This window comes from Xyrauchen texanus, chromosome 13 (genome assembly GCF_025860055.1).
Source record: "Xyrauchen texanus isolate HMW12.3.18 chromosome 13, RBS_HiC_50CHRs, whole genome shotgun sequence".
NCBI lineage: Eukaryota > Metazoa > Chordata > Actinopteri > Cypriniformes > Catostomidae > Xyrauchen > Xyrauchen texanus.
In genome coordinates, this window is record NC_068288.1 from 18,593,617 (window position 1) to 18,617,145 (window position 23,529).

Sequence of the window (23,529 nt, forward strand, 5' to 3'; positions counted from 1 at the left end):
CAAAAGTAATGTTTGGGAGTCTAACATTTATATTTCCTATTGACACTAAAGCTGAAGATAATTTTTGTGAAACATCTTATGTGCCCAAGACTTTTGCACTGTACTGTATATAATTATTACTATTTTAAGGAGGCTACCTTTTATAGTGAGACTAACGACACCGTGATAGTGCGTGTTTTTTTTAAGTTAACACAAGATGGCGCCAAAGACTCAAGAACAGTATTGTCACCTTTACCAGTGCGTAATGAAATGTAGTTACCCTCAGCCTCCGCTGTTTTTACTCAGCAACGGAAACCGCTGGCAACCGCTGGATCATCTGCCTTATTCTAGGTTGCTGTCTTGTTTTGCTTATCTCAAGTGAGGATTTGATCCTTTATTCGTAATAGATCAGACTCCAGTTGCGAGTAATGGATGAAAAGCGCAGAGCATCCTGTCAGTATGGATCACTGAAATGCACGAAATGGAAAACAGATGTGGACCAAACAGGTAGCCTGTCATTGTAGATCTATCACTGTCCAAACAACCTGCCCAAACGTATTAGTGAAAGGTGTGGCAGACTATCGTGTACTTGTTGTATTGACTTCTCCGTGGGTTTAAGATGGATTGTATGCCAGGGTGGAATTTGTAAATGTTGTTTAGGAGATCTTTTTGTAGGCTAGCTGTTCATAAAGGTGTAGATCACACCATGAAATGCATATTTAGTTTAACAGAAAATATTTTGAAGTCACAGTGTTTAAATATCATCGCTGTAAATGAAAATTACCGTCTTATCATCCGCTGTTATTATGGTTTCATAAATGTGTGCACCACTGTACCTTCCAGAGCAGGGCTCTCAACTGGCTGTTGTCTCTCTGTAAGTCAGAGGCACAGCTCACACCAAACCTTTGGAAGTTTTGGAAATTAACGTATCATCTTGACAAGGGTAAATCTACTGTGGTCCATTCAAATGATCGAGCTTGGACCTTAATTAGCATGTTAAGTTGCAAAGCTAGTTCTTCATTTTTAGGGAAAGGTTTACAATGGACTTTGATCTCATGAGTGTTTTATGTGTGTGCAATAAATAAGCATTAGAGCAGTTGAAACAAATACAACATTTAATTTAAAAAATGTATTGGTATGTTGAAATTAACACAAACTAAGATTAATACATGCTGTAAAAGTATTGTTCATTGTTAGTTAATGTTAACTAAGCATATCTAATGTTAACAAATTGAACTTTATTGTAAAGTGTTACTGGAATCTTTTACCCAAAAATTTATATTATGTAATTTATTACTCACCATCATGTTGTTGCAAACCCTTATGGTTTTCTTTCTTCTACAGAAAAAAAGGGGATATTTTAAAGGATAATCCAACCCCTTATTGTGTAAAAAAGTAGCCCATGTGACTTGTGCGTCATAGTCTAAGTCTTCTAAAGGCATATGGTCACTTTGTCTGATGAATAGGCTGAAATTAAAGTCGTTATTCAGTTCCAAATAAAATAATTGATAAACTCCTGTCAACAGGACACAAATTAAATAAGGCGACATATAAACAACATCAAACCTCATTGGTTCATGATGTCATGTTTGCTTATGAGACACAAGAGCTAATGAGTTTTAAAGTTTATGAAGACTATGATACTTTTGACCTGCAACAATGTATTTACTTAGTGAGTATTTTAGTTTTGTTTTCTAGTAAAAATATCTAAACATCCTTAAAACAAGATACATACTAAAGAAGCAATAACATATTTTGTTTACAGAGAAATCTATCAAAAATGTATTAAGGTTTATGCTTATAACAAGAAAACTTACTATTGGCCAATGGGGAAAGGGAAAAAAAAAGTTTTCTCAAGTAATTGTTTCTTATTTTAACCTTGCTTCACTAGACATGAAAAGTCTCATTGCCTCAGTGGAGTTTAACTTACGCATGAAAATGCCATTATTCAAAGTTGCTTCTTAGCATTGATGTTAAAACAACTGCATTTGCCAGCATAAACTATGCCTAGATACCTATTGATTTTTTTGAGACTGTAGTAGATGGCGAGCATCAGATTCATAATACCAATTCTCAGAGATACACAAGACATTTATCATGTGGTTGCCACTTCTAACTCTTATGCAGTGGATTCATAAAGTATTTAGACCCCTTCATATTTTATAAAAAAAAAAAAACACACATTTTGTTTTGTTGCAACCTAAATGCTTTAAATTACTATTATTTTTAACATCAATCCACATTCAATACCCCATAATGTCAAAGCAACAACCAGATTTTTGATAGCTTTGCAAATGTATTAAAAATAAAAAACTGAAATATCACATTGACATACAGTAAGTAATCAAACCCTTAACTCGGTGCTTAGTTGAAGCACTTTTGGATTACAGTGATTACAGCCTCAATCTTTTTGAGTATGATGAGACAAACTTTGCACACCTGGAATGGGGATTTTCTGCCATTCTCCCCTGCAGATCCTCTCAAGCTCTGATGTCAGGTTGGATGAGGACCATCAGTGTACAGCCATTTTCAGGATGTTCAATTGGGCTCTGCCTGGGCCACTCAAGGACATTCACAGAGTTGTCCTACTCTTGGGTTGTCTTGTCTGTGTGCTTAGGGTCATTGTCCTTTTGGAAGGTGATTCTTTGGCCCAGTCTGAGGTCCTGAGCACTCTGGACTAGGTTTTCATTGAGGGTATCTCTGTATTTTGCTGTGTTAAGTTTTCCTTCAACCTTAACCAGTCCCCCAGATCTGTGTCTCGACACAATCCTGTCTCTGAGCTGTCTCTGAACTCAGCAGGCAGTTCCTTTAACCTCACGGCTTGGTTTTTGTTCCGATATGCATTTTCAGCTATGAGACCTTATATAGACAGGTGTGTGCCTTTCCAAATCATGTTCAATCAATTGAATTTGTCAAAGGTGGACAATCAAAGTCTAGAAACATCTCAAAGATGATCCAGCATAATGGGATGCATCTAAGCTAAATTTCAAGTGTCATAGCAAAGGGTCTGAATACATATGTCACTGTGATATATATATAAAAATTTGCACAAAGTTATTAAAAATCAGTTTTTTTGCTTTGTCATAATGGGGTATGGAGTGTAGACTGATTTTAAGCATTTTAGCATAAGGCTGCAACATAACAAAATGTGAAAAAAATTAAGGGGTCTGAATTCTTTTATGCACTCTAGACAATATATACTGGAAAGATGTAAAACCTTTACAGCATAATAATTTGTATAATGTACAGGGGTGTGCACAAGCCACTGCCCCTTTGATCCTCTGGGCTGAGGTGCCCCTCAGGAGAAATAAATTATATTTGCAAATATTTACTTTGCAAAAGTTTTTTATCCACAGCTTCAAAGTGATTAAGAGATTATGAATATTAAAACACTCTCTGCATATTTTTTGCTTGTTTGTTTGTTTATGTAAACTTCGACTATTCTGTCGCGTCTGTTGTTTTGCCAGGCAGCAGATCATGAGATTCATGATAGGGGCTCTTGAAACTTGGACGGGTCCAAATGCATCAAATATGCACATTAATTAGCATTGACCTTGCGTGAGCAGGTCCAAATGCGTCAAAAATGTGCATTCATTAGTATTGCCATTACTTGAGAGGGCTCAAATGCGTTAAAAATGTGCATTTGGAATTTAACTGCATAATGTTAAATAACACCAAGGGTTGCACCAGCTATATGTAATGTCTCACGTAAGTTGGGAAGTTAAGTTGGGAACACCAAATCACATGGAACATGATGTGAGAGATAGAGAGAAAGCTATTCAATTCTTGAGAGAGAGTCGGCAGGATTTACTTCTCTAAAATGCAACCAACCTTCATGGTAGGCCCCTACCCAAAATAAGTTGTGTACGAAAATGTACCTGGCTAGCATCCTGACTCGGTATTGTGGTACAGGCCCCTTATGCCTGCTTAATGTTTCAGCTCTCTCTTTGGCACACAAGAATTAGTGCTGAAAAAATATCACCTGAAAATCGAAAAAGAAGCTTTAAAACAAAAGCGAATTTGGAATTATATTGGATTTGTTGCATGTTGTGCGGCTCACTTGAAATTTAGATGGTAAATACTGTAAATACACTTCAAGCGAGCAACACAACAATGCTAGAATGCTCCCATTATAATTAATGCATAGACACCATGTAAATAAGTCATTTATTGTGCATAGTTTAGCATAAGTGAGCTTGAACTGAACTGCAGGACTCAAACAGTGTACACCTGCGGTTAGAGACAGAATCTGTCAATATGAAGGGAGAGTTTAAACATAATCTTGTCACTCAATTTCTGTGAAGTTTATTCAGAAATTACAATAGGTTTATTTTAGTTTTGCTACTAAGTAGGCCAATGCAAAGTTGATCTACTGTGTAAAGCATCATTACAGTTATTCAGCTTAAAGGAAACTTTATTTATCTACCCTCATGCACATGACGACTGTCTTCTGCAGAACTCAAATATTTTAGAAGATTATCTCAGTTCTATAGGTCCATACAATGCAAGTGAATGGTGACCAAAACTTTGAAGCTCCAAAAAGCTCATAAAGGCAGCATAAAAGTAATCCATAAAACTCCAGTGGTTTAATCCATGTTTTCTGAAGCGATCCATTGGATTTTGGATGAGAACAGACCAAAATATAACTCTTTTTTCACTATAAATCTTGACATCAGCATTCTCTTTGATGATCATGAATATGAGCTCAATTACGCATCCTAGCGCCATCTAGCACTATGTACATGCGTCAAGCACTTTTAAATGTGCTTCAAATTCAGGCTTGAAGACAAGATACATAGCCTACATAAAGAATATGGCATGAAATTGATCAAACAAGTATTAAATGCAACTTCTATCACTTGTCCACCTAGCCCCTGGAAGTGGGATTAATAAATTGATTGTTGAGGGTAAACATATTTGGCTTGCTATCTGTAAAGGAGGGGCTCGAGCATGAGCGGCGTGTGCACTCTAAAATATCCAGATACACACAAGCACACAATTAGTTTCAAAGTAATTTGCAGTGGTTCGATGGAGTAGTTAAAAACACACTTGAGGCTTGAGATTGTACATAGCTTGTACAGAAGGTATAATCGCTTAACAATCTCAGATCTCATTTTACAATAGGTCTGTCTTAAAAGGTTTATACTTTATTTAAAATTCTCTATAGAGAAAATCAAGGAATCATTTTTTCTCTCAGAAGCCTATTGTTGCGCTTTAGAAAAAATTTAAATAAGACACTAGTGTTTGGAGAAATGTTGAGAAAAACAACAAAGCAATGCTTTATTACAAGAGAAATCATCTCTCTTATCTGAATTTCCCCATCTCATGACCCAAGCAGCCACTCAGCCTTGTATTTACTTCAGCGCAGCATAACGGTTACCATGCCACTTATGAGAAAGCAACAGTGCACAATGCCACTGGAGACATTAGCAGTGACATAACAAATTGTGGGAAACACTTGGACATGCTGAAATTTTCTGCTGCTGTTAAGGCAATGATTTATTGGTGCAGGAGAGATACCATGGAAGTTGGATTGGAGGTTTAAGAACATTTCACAAGGAAGAAGGTAGTAAAGACAGACCCAGAGGAAGAGATGGCTTTGTTTAGAGTTGCACTTCCTCTAACCATGATACTGAATAAAGAAGCTCAGTGCTTGTTAAGCTATTTTTAAACCTGCATCAGGAAGGGGTGTAATGATGGTGAATTGAATGATGCTTCTTGAAATGTAGCTCAATATGCAATGTGAAATTTTGAAATATTTTGTAAAGCACAATTTATGTTTTTTCATCTCTTTGTGGTTGTGATCAGTGTGGTTTCAGTCTGAATATTGTTGTTTATGTGTCTTTTCAGAGGCAGATGTGGTCTCAATGGCAGACTCTACTATCACAGTGGGGGACATTGAGGGAGAACTTTTTAAGATCGAACGGATCAGAGACATTCTGATCAGGAGAGAGTCCGAGCTCAGATACACGTGAGTGAACTTATTTCCACATTTAATTCACCAATGTGGCATTCAACTGATCACAAAGTATGGTCAGGACATTACTGATGTAAAATACAGCACCATCACTATTTGAAAAAAGTAATTTTGATCAAATCTAGACAGGCCCGATTTCCAGCAGCCATCACTCCAACACCTTATCCTTGAGTAATTATGCTAAATTGCGAGGAATGAAGGCTATACAATGCTTGAAGATTTCATGGAAAGGTGTACACTACAGTCTTTAAAGACAAAGGACAACTGGCTCTAACAAGGACAGAAAGAGATGTGGAAGGCTCAGATACAACTAAACAAGAGGATAGTACATCAGAGTCTCTAGTTTGAGAAATAGATGCCTCAAATGTCATCAGCTGACAGCTTCATTGAATTGTACCTGCTCAACACCAGTTTCATGTACAACAGTAAAGAGAAGACTCAGGGGTGCAGGCCTTATGAGAAGAATTGCAAAGAAAAAGCCACTTTTGAAACAGAAAAACAAAAAGAAAAGGTTAGAGTGGGGAAAGAAACACAGACATTGGACAACAGATAATTGTAAAAGAGTGTAATGAATCTTAATCCCGTTGAGCTTTTGTGGAATCAGCTAGACTGCAAGGTGTGTGAGAAGTTACCAACAAGACATCTATGGCAAGTGCTACAGGAAGCGTGGGGTGTAATGTCACCTGAGTATCTGGACAAACTGACAGCTAGTATGCCAAGGATCTGCAAAGTTGTCTTGCTACATGTGGAAGATATTTTGATGAGAACACTTTGAAATAGTTTAAGTAGTTTATTTTCTTTCAAATTGTAATAGTAATTTTTAATGTTATTAATGTCCTGACTATACCTTGTAATCAGTTGAATGCCACTTTGGTGAATAAAAGTAACAATTTCTTTCCATAAGAGCAAAATCTGTACATTATTCCAAACATTTGGCCACCAGTGTGTATGTATATATATATATATATATATATATATATAAAGGGTTGGGAGTGTAAAATGTAATTTGTAATGTATTCCGTCAGATTACTCAAGGTCAGTAACGTATTCTAAATACTTTGTATTACTTCTTCAGCACTGGTTGATTTTTTCACTTGTTTTGCTTATAAAAACTCTACCAGTACAGTAAGACAAAATACATGTTAAAAATACATTCTCTGAAAAAACTAAATATCATATGCAGTGTTGTTTCTAAAACAAGATCAATCAAATTGATTTTTGATTTTAGATACTTTAACAGGAAAACAATACAAAAAATTATTAAGAATATCAAGAATATAATTTTTGCCCTAATATCAATAGAAAAAAAAAATTATGATCAAAAGTGAATTTTTTGATTAAAAAAATATGAACGTGCCTGGTGATGTGCATGTAAAATGGCTAAAAATAGCTCATATGAATGTAACACATCATAAGAAAGTGTTTCACCGCAGTTCAAATGCACTTTGGATTGCATAATTCATATGTTTTCCATCTGAAAGGACTAAATATTAAATGAAACAAATAATAAAATAAAATGAAAAGTAATCTTTTCAGTAATCAAAATACTTTTTTAATGTAACTGTATTCTAATTACCAATTATTTAAATTGTAACTGTAGCGTAATGCAGTTACTTATATTTGGTATTTTAAATATGTAATCCTGTTACATGTATTCCGTTACTCCCCAATCCTATATATATATATTATAATCCTATATATATACATATTTATATATAGTATTCAAGTTGAAGTTATTGGTTTTGTTCATATGTGTCACGATTCCCTGTTGTCTGCTCAGTGTTTCTCCTCTGTCACCTGTCCCGAACTACACTTCCCATAATCCCCTGCCCTCATCACTGCCAGTGTCATTGTTCTCACCTGTATGTAATGTAATCATCATCACCCTTCTGTATTTACACCCTGTTGTTTGTTCATTCATTGTCGGTCGTCAAATAATGTTATGGTTGTCCTCAATGTTTCTCCTGCCCATGTTCTCCATGGATGTTTCTCATGTTTATTCTTTGTTTTCCCTTCGTGGATGTTTTGTTTGTTCCCTGTATTGTTTTGTTATTTTGTGTTATCCGGTTCACCTTTTTCATTAAAGAACTGCATTTAGATCCTCACTCCTCATCTGCCCTCGTCTGAATCATAACAATATGATTCTGACAGACAAAGTGTGCACAAGTTTATAGTGTTTTTAGATTAACAGAAGTTAATTTTAAAAGCGTACACTTTTCAGATTATAGATTTTACAATTGCTACTTAGACAATAACTGCTAAATGAATTTAATAGACTGCTAATTATATCAATTATAAATGATAAATTATAAATTGTAAACATATCCCAATCAAAACTTTCCTTCCACAAAAAAAATCAATATTATGAAATGCATAGTTCCAAATTGTGACTGAGCCATGTTTATCGCCATTGGAAAATGCTGATAAACTCACACTAGTGATGGCCCATTCTATATTAATGCAATCGCAAACAGCACAACATTTGGCTAATGAACTAAAATACTTGTCGAAATATTTTTTTATTAATACATTTATTATTTATTATTACATTTTTATTTTTATTTGACGGTGATGTCTTTGATCGTATGCTGTTGACTCTGTTTTATAAAAGCAACAAGCCACTCTAGACTTACATTGGTTATACTCTTCTTTGTGTCATGCCTAAGAACACCTATTGCATGTAATTGTGCACAGTTTCTCATGGCTAATTGATTTAATAGACCTTGACTCTCCATACATGAGATAAAGCTCAGTCACACTCACAAGCATTAAATAAGTTGATTTGAGTTATTTCCTACTATCACAACTGCAGCCATCCATCCTTCCTGTTGCCAAGAGCTACAATCAGCCAGCTGCCCCTTATTAAAATGTTAATGCTTTGATTTTGATGCTACCAGAGTGTCTAATGTATCGATATCTGTTTCCCCTCACAATCATTTGGGAAGGCGCTTTGCTTATTATGAAAGTATTTGATTGGTGATCAGTTTCCACAGTCTGTCTCAATTGAACAGCAAAGTTGTAGTGAGATATCCAATAATACAGCTTCTCCATTTGGCTGCATATTTTGTGCCTAAAATGGGATTAAACTGCAGATTTATAACAAACAGGGATTCCAAGTTTTATTTATATGAACACAGGTTTAAGAACAGAATGCCACTTCAATATGCTCTCTGACTTAACTTGCATGTGTTTCGGCACATAGGCCTTCACCAGGATTAAATGAAAACAAATGAAAAGAAACTTTTCACAAAGTCACACTTCAACTTTAAATACAAACAATATCTTAATCAAGCCAAGGAATAGACAATAAAATGTGTCATCCCTCAATTAGAACACACCAATTCCAAATCCTGGATTTAATGCTCTCTTGTCTATTAATTTTTTGGATTTTGCTGTTGTTTTGTATAAAAAAAAGTTTTTCTTCATTTGTTTACTTTAAAACCTGATGAAGTATTGTGTGCCAAAAAAACTAACTTTGTTTTAAATAAATTCTTCCATTAACAAGTGTTTCTAGATTGACCTTCTTCACTGTTTTTGCCATATCTATGTACCTTGTTTAATAGTGATCTTATTTTAATTGCTTAATTATTTACATTCTTTTTATTTTAGATGAATTTGGAACAGCAGGGTGTTCTCATGCTTGCCTGTCCATTTGTTTCATAGGATGGACGATATCCAGCTATGTAAAGAAATTACAAGGCTGAAAAAAGAACTTAAAATGCTTCTATCCATCCCAGGTGATCTCTTGTAATGTTTCTGTAATAAATAAATCCAAATATTGTTTACCTTTTGTTTAGCTATGTCACATTCCCTGTTGTCTTTTGTTTTTGTGCTTTTATGTTGAAGTTCTGGTTTAGTTCCTGTTTCCTGTTTTTGTAGTTCTTTGTAGTTTCATTTTGTGATTGGTTTTCCCCTGATTGTTTCCCCAGGTGTTCCTCGTTCCCTTGTTTGTTCCCTTGTATATTTAAGCCCTTGTTTCCCCCAGATTGTTTGTCAGTTCTTGCATGTTTTGTTATGCTCTGTGCTAGGTTCCCTGTGTTTTTCTTTACTCTGTGTTTTCTTGTTTATTTTAATAAAGCTGCACTTAGATCCTCATTCTTTGCCTGCCTCGTCACAAGCTATCAGTAGCTGTTACAATACCACTGAAAAGATCCCTCTGCTGCAATTTAATAGAAATCACTAAGGAAAACAACCATACTGTAATTAATTGGTAACAGTTTACAATAAGTTTCCATTTGTTAAAGGGATAGTTCACCCAAAAAATGAAAATTCTCTCATTATTTACTCCCGGGTGTTAACATTAGTTAACATGAACTATCAATAAACAATAGGCTACTTATTAAGCATTTATTAATGTTAATTAATGTTAAGGTCACCATGAAGTAATACATTTTTAAAAATTAAAAGTTTGCACTATGAACTAACATGAACTAATAATGAACAATTGTATTTTTACTAACCAACATTAACAAAGATTGATAAATGCTGTAATCAAATATTGTTAATTGTTTGTTCATGATACCTAACGCATTAACAAATGTTAACGAATGGACCCTTATTGTAAAGTGTTACCAAATAATGATATTGCTTGTTGTTATTCTCCTGCTTTTTAATGATATTTATTAATTTATTATTTTATAACATATTCCACATTTTCTTTTTATGTTCGCTGACACCATTTTAAACATATTTTTCAAAAATACATTCTACTTTTAATATTTGTTTCTGTTCAAAATTTAAGCAATTAAAAAAAGTACATTTTAATTGACTAAATTAAGACAAACTAATAATTTTGCATAAACAATTTGGTAAAGTGAACACCTGTGTTTTTCAGTTAGAGTAAAGAGTGGCTCTAAACATGGTAATAAAAGCTGTTGCTTGATAAAAATCAATTTTCAGATAATGACAAGTCTAATGAAGATAAACAGAAGGAGGAAGAGCTCCTGCAACAGATTCATAAATTAGTGGAGGCTCGAGACTTCCTGGTGGATGACGTGGAGTTTGAACGTCTCAGGTGAGATGAGCTGATTATGCTGGAAAATAATGGAAGCTGACAGACAATTCATTTGCACTCTTTAGTAAATCTCTGACTGAATTACATTTGGAGGCAGACAGCTTTCTGACTCAGCCCTGAGGAAAAACATTACTCACACTCTAAGTACAGAAGTAATACAATTGTATTTGTAATAAAACCATGCTCCCACTTTCTGTCTCAGCGATTTCAGGAATTTAATTCAGCAAGACAATTCTGCTCAGTACTTGAGAAATCTGCACAAATGTTGATGGGATTGAATCTGGATTTTCCAGTGTTTAAGATCCTATTTGTTTTGTTGTTTGTTTTATAGAATAGTAATCTTTTCAATGTAATTTAAATGCAGCGACCCCTTAAAAGTGAAAAATATGTCATCATTTACTCATGATCATGTCATTCCAAACCAAATGTACTTTCTTTTTTTCTGCAGATAACAGGAGATATTTTATATTTATATTTCAATGGACCTTTCCACAGACTGTAATGATGCATTTTTCGCTTGTTTTAGTAGTGTCTAGAAAACATTATTTTATTTATTTTTAATATTATTATTATTTATTGTACATTTATAAAACTATCTTTTTTGTTATCGTACCCTGGCATTAATAATAGTAATAATAATAATAATAATAAACTAGTTACCAAGCTGAGGAATTAACAGTAAACTTGGCATCTTTCTCTGTTCTGACTTTTCTGTGGACATTTTCTTTTGCTATTGAAGCATATGGGAAATAAAAAATGATTTTGCTATGGTGTATCATTCATTGCAATAGAAGTTTATCCTCCAATAGTTTACTTCACCATTCCAAACCCGGAAATGTGAAAAGGATCTAGACTAGAGGTTTTCAATTGGTGAAAACCAATTGCCATTGGGGGGCGCCAGAGAGTCCCAGGGTAGGCGCAACGTGTGGAAAGTAAATCATAACATTTCACGTCTGTACACATCTGTCCTGCTAGCTTGCATGTTAAAGTGCATGTTATGCATATGCGTGTCGCAAAATTGATCGCTTTGTATTGTCTACAATACAAAAGTCTACAGGAGATGAGGCAGATTCTGGGCCAAGCAAATAACAGAGTAAGTATGATCGCGAATATTTAAAGTCGGGATTTTCGTGTACTGCTCCCAATGATGCGTCGCTGCAACGGTGTGTTATTTGCAAATAGGTACTAGAAAATGATAGTATGAGACACTGTAAGCTCCGGCGTCACACTGAGGCAAAGCTCTAGTTTAGTGTAGAATTTTTTGACTGAAAACTGAAAGAATTGCAAACACAAAGGAAAGTTATCCAGACTTTTAGCTCTGTTAATATTAAGGCGACTGAAGCGTCATATTGCGTTGCTTTACATATAGGAATGTGTTTCCCCACCTCTCTCGAAAGGCTATGAAAGTCCTCATCCCCTTCACCTCCACTTATGTGAGTGCGGGTTTTCCGCTTTCCGCCAAAAAAATGTATAGTGATTAAATAAATTGAGTGGAACAAAGCCTAGCAATACTAATAATAGTATTACTACTACTAATAGTAGTAGCCTAGTAGTACCAATAATAATGTTTTCAAGTTATCTAGGGGGAGGCTCACTTTCAACCAATTTGTAAACCCCTGATCTTAAAAAAGCAAAAGTGTCATAGAAGTATTCCATGCGACTTGTGCCACATATTCCAAGTCTCTTAAAAGGATACGATCACTTTGTACAATGGACAGACCAAAAGCTCTTAAATCAAATAATTGATCAATTCCTGTAAACAGAACACAGATCAGATATAGCAAACAAGCCTAATTGGTTGTGTGTCTCGTGATCAAACATCATGAGACAAGAACCAATGAGGTTTTGATGTTATTGATGTTTTGCCATATTTGATTTGTGCTCTGTTTACAGCAGTTGATCAGTGCTTTTATTTTATTTGAGTGTTCAGCAGAAGAAAGAAAGTGATTTGGGTTTGGATAGACATGAGAGTGAGTAATAATGAATGTTCATTTTTGGGTGAACTGTTCCTTTAAAGGGATTTAACAACTCGGTTTTTCTGTACATATTGTTATTCTTTTAGCTTCAGTGCATTTATATTCTAAGTGCTAAGTACAAATTAGGAATTGCAGCTACATGTTAAGAAGTGGCAGCTGAGGCAAAACTGAACAGCGCTGAATATATTTTTAGTCCAGCTAGTGTTAAAGATGCATTGCACATACTTTAGCCTATTTCCTTTAGGAAATGCATGATACAATAAATTTTATGTTAAATGTAGATACTGCTTCTCCTGCAACAACTCCAGACCTTGAGTGAAGGACATGAAGACTGTACTTAAAAAGGCAATGATATAGTCAATCTACCCATAATGCACTGCTTCAATCACCATAGTTACCTCTACTCTACAGGGAACGGGAGGAGGACAAAGAAATGGCTGAATATCTAAAGTCCAAATTATCAATATGTCCTCATGCCAAGAGTAAGTTATTCATTTATTGTTTGTTGAACCAAGTGATGTAGTGTGTATAGATGCTAAGTTTCCAAAGTCAGTTGGCTATTCAAGGCAATAGTCATTATGCAATCAATAAAATCAAAAGAGTCTGATGCCACTGTATTGCACAGAATATACTAACTGCAGCCTATAACCTGTGTTTCCTGTTTGGATTAAACTTAAATGTTATTTAGTTCAGTCATGACAACTAAATGATCTGCTCACTAGATCTGCCTACAGTACACTGCCGCTGCTGCAGAGCAAGTAACAAGACTTGCTACTGCTAGAACATAAGGCCCTTTTTAACAGTCCTGGTACTTTTCCCTAAGTAACTTTCTAGATGAGAACTCATAAGAGGAACGGAACAACTGAGGATAATTTTGCCCGCTTGCATTCGCACTCACAAAAGTAACGCCGTAGTGACGTCATCTAGTATCAACCATTTTTCTTGTGAGATTCAATAGCAAAACCTGCAAAATCAACAACACTGACGGAGGATGCTGGGATCGGAGCTTCACTTTTGTTAGGGCTGTTTTATGAGAACTTTGGCTAAATCTGAAAATGTAGGCAGCTGCCTAATCAGTTAATGGTTTAACCGACAGCATTTTTGGATGAATGGAACTCCTATAAAAACTGATCTCTGTTTAAAACAGTTTAAAAAGCACCTTATTTCATCCTACCTCTTAATACAGCCTCCGAAGGCAGCATTATCCAATTTTCAGATGCATCCTGTGTCTTCAGGAAACAGTTTAATTCGTGAGTCGTGCGTGCGGTGCTCCATGCTGCAGCCGGAGAAGAGATGTCTCAAGGCAGCAGAGGTGCTCTTTAAGCACACAGCACACACTGAACTTAGTGGACAACATGTTGAAAATGCATTAAAAACCTATTTATCAACACAATCTTTTACAATAAAGGCTTTTATAACTCAACATAAATTACTGAAATACTCATTGATTTAAAAAAGGCGTCTTGATGCAAGTTAACTACACAGTAACAGGCACACAATACTTCCCTTGTTTAAACTAGATTTAATAACGGTTTAGTTGATAATAAATTTCAATTATGTGTCAATTAATGTTATATTTATTTATATAGCACTTTTCTGATACTACACTCAACGTGCTTTACTTAGTGAACAGGGGACTCTCCTCAACCACCACCAGTGTGCAGCATCCACATGGATGGTGCAACGGCATAAATGTAGTAATCTAGAAATCACTTTATTTTCTGTATAGTCACACAGAACAAACAGATATTATGTCCGATAATGAATGTTTACATCCACTAAAGGGTAAGACACAATAAAAAACAAGACTCCCACTCAACCGTCAGACCAAAACACCAGGGAAGCACAATAACTTCAAAGGTCATTTATTAAGGAAAAAATAAATTAATCTCAAATTTATTAAAAGCAGCAAGATGCGGAGTGGCTTCAGAGAGACCCAATGCCCAAAAAAACAAACAAAACCAGGCTAATAACAAAAAGAAACTGACAAAAGAAACTGACAAAACTAGCTATAGCTAATTATTTTACACAAGATTACTGTTGTGTTTCAAAAAAAGAAAGAATAAGAAAGGATTTCCCAACACCATAACATGACATGGAGACTGGAGTACCACAACCAGCCTGAAGTCGAAGCAGCCTCAAAATCCACAAAAAGGTAAATCAAAGTTTCGAAAGATCCAAAAATTCTTGCATGTTTAGACAATGTTCATCTGGACATGTATGAAGATAAAAGTTGGTCAGAGGTGGCTGGAGCAACAGAGCCTTAAACTCCCTGCCATCAAATGAACATTATTTTGAAACACGCATCTGATGCAATGAAAACTCAAAGTTCGAACACACATATGTGAAACATGATCCTCTTCAGATAATTTGTTGGTCTTCATTTATTTCTGTTAAAGGGGTCATGATATGCTCTTTTTGTTTTTATTATTTGCAGTTTTATTATCTTCCCTTAGGTCCACTGATAATGTTAGTGAAGGTTTTTTTTTTCTTCACCAAAACAGTCATATATGTAATATATGATCATTTTCCAACCTGATTTTAGCCCTCTGACTAAACACTCGGTTTTGGCCTCAGTTCCTCCTTTAAATTGTCAACGTAAACGCCCACTGTTCTGATTGGCTAACATCGTGCAGCATCTCAAATACAGCCATATTTGAAATTCAATCGGAAGAGAATGGACAACCCTACAATATTATCGAATTAAATTTCATGGATTACACATAACACAGATCCAACACATTGCATCCAAATATATTAAATTGTTCACCTGAAGCGCAACTGGATGAGAGAGACATGTCGCATCGAAGCAATAGAACCCTTTATAATCAATGATGCTGTCTACAAATGGAAGTGTCCGCTGCAGTAAACAGTAAACAGATCTCCCGTTCCATTTTTCTCTGCACGTGCTGGCGCAAATACTGCCAACAACAACACAAATAAATGTTTTCGAAAGTTTGTGTCACAAACACAAGCAATCCACGCTTAAATACGCTGAAGACACATCCACATGACACGCAATCATAGTCCAAAGCACAATGAAGATGCACACATCCTGTTTCCAGTATCATCCTGTACTGAGGTGCACATCATCAGAAACACATCAAAATGGTTTAAATACACAAACAATTAAAAATAGCGCAGATGGGTGAAAGAATGGTATGTTGAGCAATTGTACACACAACAAGTGGCGGCAGCTGAATGTAACCGAATGGATTAAAACGGAGTTGTAATTTGACACCGTGTCTTTTAAAAGCAGCGCTAGAGACATGACAACAGTCAAAGACATCTGTGTAGTCCATATTTATTTACAAAAATAATTCAAAATAGTCCAGATTGGTCCCATTTGGTGTTTAGGATTTTCAGACCACACTAGGCCAGCCCCTGCTTTCTCTCTGTGTGTTTACGAACTGAGCCCAAGGGCCAGTGGACGGTTTCAAGGGTGCAATGATGTAAAGTAGGCATTGATGATGTTGCTGTAGAGGCAGTTATGAATTAATGAGTACCCTTTGTGGCATCAGAATATTATGGAAGTAGAAAATGAAGCGTTTGGGCAGCTTGGTTTCAATGATTGCTTTTATTGGGGATTAAGTTCGTTTTTATAGTAAAAAGACCTTGTATGTCAAAATATCAAGGAAAATGGGATTCGTCATGACATGACCCCTTTAAAGGAATTAGCACAATCCTCTGAATAGCAGGCTCACAGCTAGTTTGTTTACAAATGGCAGCTGTGGACTCCTCTCCCTTCTTAATGCTTGTGCGTCATACATTTTTGATCAATCACAGGCTGCAGCACCTCACACAGTCTCTATACACCCCAAAAGTAATTACGCTGAAGTAGGATCTAAAAATGTCCCCTTAAAACATCTACAAGGAACTATAGGTCCTCAGGTGCAAAAGTGACAAAAAGTACTAGTCTCAGGGAAAAGTACCTCAAATGGGCTTTAGTACCTACAGTGGAAAAGGGTCCATATACAGACTTGCTGTGATGAGTATGTCAGACATACTGCTGCTGCTGCACAATTATACATCCATGCAATCTCCTTGAAGGAGATTTAGACATATGTTACTGGGAAGGAGGAGGGTTTCATATAGAAACCTCTTGTAGAGCACTGCAGTGATACTGGCATACCTTCAAGCAACTGAGGCAATTTAAACGTTAGACAAAGAGAGAGTACGCAAATGTATTTGCTTATCTAATTACATGTCAAAGGAACTATCAGTTTGCAACATTTTCATGACTTTGAGGTTTATTTACTGTAAGCTCTCTGTTACAGTTCTTAATTGAAACCCATATTATTACCTATCCTGTATCTTGGGTATAAAATAAGCCATTTATATCTGAAATAAATGCTTACAGATACCCCTCGCAGTGGGAGAAGGCCACCCAGAGCGCAGCCGAACTCGACACCCTTTGTGACCAAGACAGGCCTCACTTTGCTGAAAGAGTGCTGTGGTTTCACCTGCTCTATAATGTAAAAGACATGCTCTCAGTTGTGGCAGCAGGAACACAATACAATTCTGGAGCCTTGGATGAAGATGACATTTAAATGACACCAGGAGACTCAAATTACATGGTGTGAACCGTCACAAGATATTTCTGAAAGATGAAGCCTGCATACAAATAGTGGGCTAAGCGTCTACCTTAGTCTTTTCCTCCCTTTCGCTCGCATTCTACAGTACCTAACCCTCTTCTTGCTTCTTTTAAAAATCCTGTTTCATTGTACATTACAGAGTAAATTCCATCATCTCCCTTGGGTCCAGCTGTCAAATGCTCAGCCGATTTGCTGTCATTCCCTACTCTTAAACTTTTCACTCATGAAATATTGCTAACGCACTGCAGCGCCGGTGACTCTGTCATACATAATTGTTCAAGTTTCAGTTGAGTTTCCATGTAGACTGCTGTTGCTTTAGCCCATGTACAATGTCTAAATGACTGATGAGATTTCCAGGCAAATGTCTGCTTATAGTGATACAATAAAGTTAAATGAATTCTTACTAGCTCAGTTCTTTAATGATATATGTTCAAATAAACCATTTCCATAATTGTTACTATAACAAATTTTTTAGCAGAAATGTTCATGAAACCTGATTAAAAAATATATAATAATTTAATTGAATAATGGCATCATGGTTCATTTCATTCAGGCTGAACCCTTTGTGGCTGTATCTATAAAGTCTAACAAGAGTTATATTCACTGTATTGGATTACTGTAAAATAGAGATTATTGTTTGAAATCATGAATCTCTGATTGGTCTACTATTTATATGGTCTGACTGTCTTTTTCACAATTAGATCAGATATTGGCCATTAATTATGCATTTTATTATGAAAGGAGGAACACATAAGATAACAATAAATTACACTTCACAAAGTAAAGTAATGGGCACATTTTACCAGAAGAGTCCACCTCCTCTTATTTCTAGAATAGCATGTTTAGCTCTGATATTTGGCTACCTTCTGGTCAATTTAGCCCCTCTGCTTTGAAATGTGCATGCTAATGACCCAAGGGTGTCTGACTCCCTAATTAATGTCACCAACACATTTGTCTGTCTTATAAATTTATGCTGTTTGTGAAATTTTATTTTATCATTTTAAATCCTTGAGAGGTCTTATTATTATAATTATATTCTATTCACAGACAGAGACAAGCCCCTCCTGGACCAATCAGCTCTATTCACCATGTTGTACTGACTGCTTCTGTGCTAATATCCTATTAAACACCATATTTCAAAACATTTTACATTTGGCATGTCTTAATTAACCATGTCCCCTGCATGTTTATGTATTCAGGGCTAAAATTATCATTTCAATCCCATTGATAAAGGTGTATTACAGTATGCTGCATATAATTGGAAACTTACAATGTTTTCTTTTTGTATGATGCCTGAAAATGAGATACCCAAAAGAGTCCGAGTGATCTATTCATTTACTGTAGATGTAAGTTGATGTCAGACACTAATCCACCTGAATGCTTATTGTTTTCATATTATGTAGGCTAAAATGCTATGCAAATGTTATCCTTATTACACAGGTATTATTATTATTATTATTTTGTAGAAATCTGACACTTAAGTTAGACCATTACTTTGTTTGACGATGGCACATGAGGGTTGCCATGGCAGAGTTTAGGAATGTAAATGTGTTCACTGACTAAAATGCATATTTCACTTTCAGTCTAGAAGCTGTAATTATAACATCAGCTATGGATTTTATAAGTTTATATGCATTATTTTAGATCTGAATTTCCAAGCAATGTGGTAAGAGTGATATTTAGTATTCAGCACTGGGAGATTGCACTGTTTGTATCACTCCACTTGTCTGTATTCACTGTGTTCCAATCTCTTTTCTTCATGTAATACAGTGAAGCAACAGGTTGCACCGGTGATTTGATTTCCCAGTTATGTCAGCCAACACAAAGAAACAAACTCCTCTTTGATTTCACATCAGACTTAAAGCCTGCTGTGGGCATTTTCATTGTTGTGGCATTCTGAACATCCAGTGTGTAACAAAAAACAAACAAATATTTTTTTTTTTAAAAAAGCCCATTATTCAAAAATACCATAATGGTGCAACTTAGTTGGTGTCTATATTTGAAACAAATCTTTCATTGGAAGCTTCTGTCAGTCTCCACCCTCCCTCAGTATGGGATATTGTGGTGCATTGCAGAGTCTGATGATGACTCATCCACAGGTTTCACTGATCAATGAATTCAGTGGTGTGAGAACATAATTTATTAACATTAGCATTTAAACCTAGTGCATAAAAATGAGAAACTGATGCTACAAGTCAAAAAGGACAAAGAATATATACAGTATGTGTGTGAGAGAGAGAGAGAGAGAGCTGGGAAATGATGCATGTGAACATAATTATATATCGTTGTACGGTTATTATCCACAATAATTTTAAAACCAAACCAGTCTGCAGTGTGTATCAATGTGAGATTCAGAACACAGAGAACAGCAAAGTAAAGTCACCCTGGGCCAGAAAATCAGCTTTTTTGAGTTGTCAATAAATTCCCCACCCAACACCCAAGCCCCACTCTAACAATATGTCTCACCTATAATTCTTCTTGTTTAGATTGTTAGTGTGACACCGAGGCTGTGGTAAACGACACTCAGCTGTTTAAGTTAGTTTACTGTAAGTGTAACCACAGTCCTACTGCTATGTGACCACAGCAATATTCATATTCAACCCCAACTAGCTAATTAACCCACAGAGGGTGAATGGGAAAACTGGCCCCTCTACTGTATACTGTATCTACTAACCTCCCTGCTCATTAGTCTCTCTGCATTAATTAAGGAAGTTTGTTTCACAGTCTCCTGGGTGACAGGGAATTTAATAACATTAAGTTCTTCACTCCCTCTTCTGCTCCATTCTGTGTCATTTTTAGCATCGTTGCTTGATCTAAAATTAATTTGATTATGTACAAATACATATACCTTCTGAGTACACAAATAAGCCACTCAATACACCACTTTATCTTTACATCAGTGAAGTAAATTTACTTCTTTATTTATTTAAATATTTATTTGTTTATTCTAAGTAAAGATTTTTATAGGCAATAGCTCAAATATGTTTTAGGAAAAACTGTTTTGCAAAATGTCACTGTGTGCAGTCTTCTCTGTAATGCTGAATTGTAACCTTGGCTTTACTAGAGAGCATAATAAAGCTAAGATTGGCACCTTGTGGACACAACATGTAATTGTTGGTTTCTCAAACAGAGAAACATGACCTGTGTAGGCTAAAATGTTGTTACTCAGGAAAAAATTAAAATGCCTTGATTTCCTTCCATCAAAATTAAGCATGAAGAAAAAAAAATGGAAAGACTTGGAGATCTGCAGAAACATTTTCTAACTATGAATGCAGTATTGGTATAAAAATAAAATGTATTTTCCTGATTATTTTGCATGTTTTCTGGTTATTTGGTAATCTGTCAAGTCAAGTTTATTGCTGTTCAGGCCATATACTGTACACCTATACAGTGAAATGAAAGGTTGTTTCACCAGGTCTGCAGTACACTTTTAAAGCAAGAAAAGAAGGCTTGGTAACAAACACACTGTAAGCAATGCAATTACTCCACTTTAAACAACACTATAAACAATAAATACAAATAATAAATATATTACAAAATTCAGGGAAAAGTAATAATGTACATAGTGTACACATGGTGTGAAATTTATGCAAGGGTCCACGAGCTTTGCATTCAAATAACTCGAAGGCAGTGACAATTTTGTAATGACCTTAAAACTATTTAGACACTTAAGGCACACACACAAACACACACGCGCGAGAACACGCACGCAGGCACACACACACACAAATTCTGTATATACAGTAGGTACACATTGTGTTTTTTATAGGTTAGTGGAATATGTCCATATTTAATAAGATGAAGTACATCTGTCTATACTCTGCTAGGACACCTGGGGGACCTGAGAGGAACTGACTTCCTAAATCCACAAACAAAACCCTCCTTTACACCAGTACAAAGTCAGTACAAAAATGGCTAATAAAAGTTTGTTGAAATTAGTACTAAGAAAAGGTCTGAAATTCTTTGTTTGCAGATGCCACATTGTTTTATATTTTCTAATCTAATGCAATTAAATGAATATATATTTTTAAGTGTGGCTTTATTGCCCAAATTTGTTTTGGGGTCAATGTGTAAGGGGCTTTTTACTACTGGTATTGGGGATGCTGACAGAATATTATCATGGAGAATCAGGGAGACTGGGATTTAGACATGCCATTCTTGAACTTGCATCCATTTTTCATTTTCATTTATTTGTCAGGGACAATACACATTATTCAAACATCACACTGATTTAAATGTTTCAGATTTAGCCAATGGCTAATTTTCATCTGCTGTCCCTGCAGGTTGGTGTCCAAGGACATCCCTTGGAACACTACACTCATTCGTTTCGTGAACACATCTACTCTATCTGTCTCTATCTATCCAGCTATCTCTGCACCACTGCTCTGAGCACAGTAACACAGTAACAGAACGCTGATGTACACCCTTTTAAAAACAGCAAATCAACAATAGTTTAAACAAAAGATGTGTTCGATCTATGATGTGTAGACAAATTGAAGACTTCTTTGGACAATATCCCATTTCTATAATGCCAAGGACCTCATAATCAGGCAAAGACACAAAGATGACCTTCACAAGACAATTAATTGTTACACAAAGCAAGCCATTTCAAAATTAAAGAAAATAAAAATAAAATTGAGTATCACATCCACAACAGTAATGCATACACTAAAGGTGCTTTCAAAAACAATTTAGGGAGCCCTAAACATTGGACACTGTGCCTCAAAGCACTGTATAAGTTGTTATGTAATGATTAAGTACATTTGTATAGAACTGGGGTATTTGAAGCCTGTACCCAAACCATAGAAAGAGTGATCAGACAGAACCCTGTATAGGAATTATGCAGTTATCAGCAGTTGTAATGCAACCACCTGATTATATGCACTGAACCGCACCACATCCTCACCAAAGACACACAACCACACAAAGAAAAAACTTGCATGTATCCACTAATTTTGCACTTATGTGAAGGCAGCAATTACAGCAAACATTTGTTATGCAAACTGCTATATCTGTCATTAACCAGGAGAGTGCACTATTTTCATAGATTTTCTGACATCATTTTATTGATTTAATTGTTCAATTTATAATTCTGCAAAGAAAAAATTATTAAGTATTCATGCACATAGGGGTTTAAAAATACTCTAAATCAATGTAAATGCATTTCCTACAAAATATGACATGACTTTGCTTATTTGGAATGGGTTCAGTAGAAAAGGAGAGAACTAAACAGAAATGTGTTCTTCTACCAACATTGTGCCCAACTAAGATATTTAAACCCTGGTAGATCTAGGGAGATTGTCCATGTATCTCACTAATTTTCTCAATACCGAACAAATAGCTCAAATCAATGGTATTAAGAGTCATTTCCTGCAATATGGTTTGTAGACTCAGTTTGCTATCCTACCCCAGAATTATGTAAAGAGAACAATAAAACATCACATAAAAAGGTAAAGCTTGTTCCACCTATTTAATTTACCATTTACAATAAATCAAAATTGTCCTGTTTTGTGGGATATATTTGCTATAAAGTACTCTTTGAGAACCAGATTTGTGCTAATCTATAATAATCAGTACAGTAGTCATCAATTATATTGATGCTTTCACTCCCAAAGAACAAACTGTATATAGCCCATTTCAGTGGGGTGTGGTGGACTTTTGAATTTTATTTAATTTTTTTACAAATCCTATATAAATTCCTATTTCAGTACCAGTTGACTTTTAAATAGCTTTCAGGTTAAACCCATACAAATCTGAAATCAGATGTATTACAACATACAAAATGAAAAAGTAAGTCTGCATAAAATTATATAATACAAAACGTTAAATATTTTCCTTATATATGCAACATAATAACAAAATATTAAAAATGTCTGTTGTTCTAAGTGTAACATATTTTCCTTAAATCAGTTTATTATAATCAAATTTGAATAGGCTGCTTACTCTGAGAAATTACGACTGGCCCATTTAGATCCAGGTAATCAAAGT

General features: G+C 35.4%; 1 protein-coding gene across 2 annotated transcripts; it reads left to right on the forward strand.

The window, feature by feature from the left end:
* The first annotated feature begins 377 nt into the window (after window positions 1–377).
* pik3r6a (phosphoinositide-3-kinase, regulatory subunit 6a) lies at window positions 378–18,666 on the forward strand. Of its 2 annotated transcripts, none has more exons than XM_052141677.1 (6): window positions 378–486; window positions 5,830–5,950; window positions 9,620–9,693; window positions 10,856–10,970; window positions 13,358–13,428; window positions 17,307–18,666. In XM_052141677.1, the coding sequence occupies exons 1-6, from the start codon at window positions 408–410 to the stop codon at window positions 17,423–17,425; spliced, it is 579 nt and encodes a 192-aa protein (XP_051997637.1). In that variant the 5' UTR covers window positions 378–407; the 3' UTR covers window positions 17,426–18,666. The 2 variants fall into 2 exon arrangements, with proteins under 2 accessions (XP_051997637.1, XP_051997638.1); XM_052141678.1 differs by lacking the exon at window positions 378–486 and adding an exon at window positions 5,432–5,545.
* The last annotated feature ends 4,863 nt before the right edge of the window (window positions 18,667–23,529 follow it).

Bases quoted from the DNA above. Each gene is read 5' to 3' on its own strand.
- pik3r6a (XM_052141677.1), top strand. From the start codon at position 408: ATGGATGAAAAGCGCAGAGCATCCTGTCAGTATGGATCACTGAAATGC. The intron at 10,971-13,357 runs GTGAGATGAGCT...TCTACTCTACAG, and splicing joins GTGGAGTTTGAACGTCTCAG to GGAACGGGAGGAGGACAAAG. The intron at 13,429-17,306 runs GTAAGTTATTCA...AAATGCTTACAG, and splicing joins AATATGTCCTCATGCCAAGA to ATACCCCTCGCAGTGGGAGA.